Source organism: Cynoglossus semilaevis, chromosome 11 (assembly GCF_000523025.1).
Source record: "Cynoglossus semilaevis isolate Cse_v1.0 chromosome 11, Cse_v1.0, whole genome shotgun sequence".
Lineage (NCBI taxonomy): Eukaryota > Metazoa > Chordata > Actinopteri > Pleuronectiformes > Cynoglossidae > Cynoglossus > Cynoglossus semilaevis.
In genome coordinates, this window is record NC_024317.1 from 85720 (window position 1) to 87516 (window position 1797).

The 1797-nt window shown below is 41.5% G+C and overlaps 1 protein-coding gene across 1 annotated transcript in view; it reads left to right on the plus strand.

Moving 5' to 3' along the window:
* Positions 1-1797, plus strand: part of atg7 (ATG7 autophagy related 7 homolog (S. cerevisiae)) — a 27315-nt gene that overhangs the window by 8388 nt on the left and 17130 nt on the right. Inside the window, 1 exon segment of the mRNA XM_025060458.1 lies at positions 1268-1348. Within this exon segment, the coding sequence (XP_024916226.1) occupies positions 1268-1348 (81 nt within the window).

Consider the following 1797-nt stretch of genomic DNA (forward strand, 5'->3'; position numbering starts at 1 on the left):
AATGCTAACTGTCACTCACACCAGCTAACCTGAGCTTCAACGCCACCACTTCAGAAAACTTTACACTTGGTTTTGCAAATGTGGTGAATTTTCTTAAAGACTTGATTTGAAGCAGCATGGTACAGTACTGTGATGTTGGTGTAGACCAGTATTAGCCAAACTTTATTTCTGAGGTATTGTCCAGTCAGGTTGATGGTCAGGAATCACTGGAGCAAAGTTGTAGAGGTTCATCAAACATTTCTGCAGAGATAAACACAAGTTGAAGGTCCATAAGGCTGAATTAAACTCACTGATCTTAATTGTCTGCTATCGTTGTCTCATTATTTGCCAGAAAATTAAAAACGTCTTGCACTAGAAAAAGCAGTAACGTTTATTGCACTGTTTTTTAACCTTGGGGTTGTGGCTACTTTTGGTCACGGTATTTGGACCAGATAATGCAGAGGGACAATGGCGTACAAATAGTGTGTGTGAGTCAACGAAGGTGAAAACATTAGGAAATGACGAGGAAAAAGAAAGGCAGAGTAAATAATGCATGAGAATCTGCCAGTGTTTGGGTTTCTGCAGGTGTTTCTGTGACTCCACAGTGACACCCTGTGGTTACTTACAGAGGGTGGCTTGGCTTCTATCAGATATAAACACAGCAGCCAATGGAAGGACACAGTGGGAGACATGAGGAAATGAATGAGAAGAAACAGACGGGATGTAATGAGACTCAGAAAAATGAGATGTGAACACAGTGTGGTCAACAAAATGGTTGACCACACTGAACCTTCATGGTTCTATGGTCCAGAAGACTCCAGTTGAAACCTTTGAATTTCTTAGTAACTCAATTCATGTCATCTTCTCCATTCACTAAAGTCACTGTGTGTCAGGATAATATTCTTTAATCACTGTGGCCACAAACAGGAATTTCAGCAATTGGAGATGAGCTAACAAGGATTTGAGGAAAATGGGCTTTTTGGTCTCTGTGGCACAAGGGGGCGCTCTCAGTTTGAAATTAGATTGGAGAAAACAGTTTCTCCTTCATCACTCACATATCAACTGGAAAATTGCATGTGACAAATGAATCGTTTGGAAAGAAGAGCTGACGTGAACAAACACAAATAACAATTTAGTTTTCTTCTCTGTCTCTTTCTTCCGTTAGTGGTTTCTCTTTGTCCTCACATAATTAGGACACACAATGCTTCATTTCCTGATGATTGTGGTTTTCACACAAGTAAGTGATGAAAGAGTTCCTCCTTTTTTCTCCTTCATTTCTCTTCTACAGATCCGAGGCTTTCTCTCCAGGTTTGACAACGTCCTGCCTGCTAGTCTGGCCTTTGACAAATGCACCGCCTGCTCCCAAACTGTAAGTGTCAACGGTTACACATCAACTCTTCTGTTTTCAGTCATGGACATGAAGGTGTAACTGCAGATCCAGCAGATTTGATTTACTGCATAATAACAGTCTATCAGTATGTTACACAACAACACTAATTAACGGCTTTTCAAGAAGTGAGGGGGAATTCCCATCTCTGCCCTTCCACTAGGGGGATAATAAACACACACACAGAGAAAAAGAGAAAACACGTGGTAACAATCAGGCACCAGTTGCTCACTGATATCAGTGACTGTCCTTTGAGGGGAATTAGACTCAACCAGTCATTGATGTCAGCAGATGACCAATCAGTGCCCCGTGTGGCCACGGCAGTTAAAAGCATGTGGCAGTGTAATTTTCATAAAGCACCAGGGTGGGTAGAGACAGAAAAACCACAACTAAAGAAGAGAGAAAATAAAAAGCAGCAGTGGTCTGTGGGT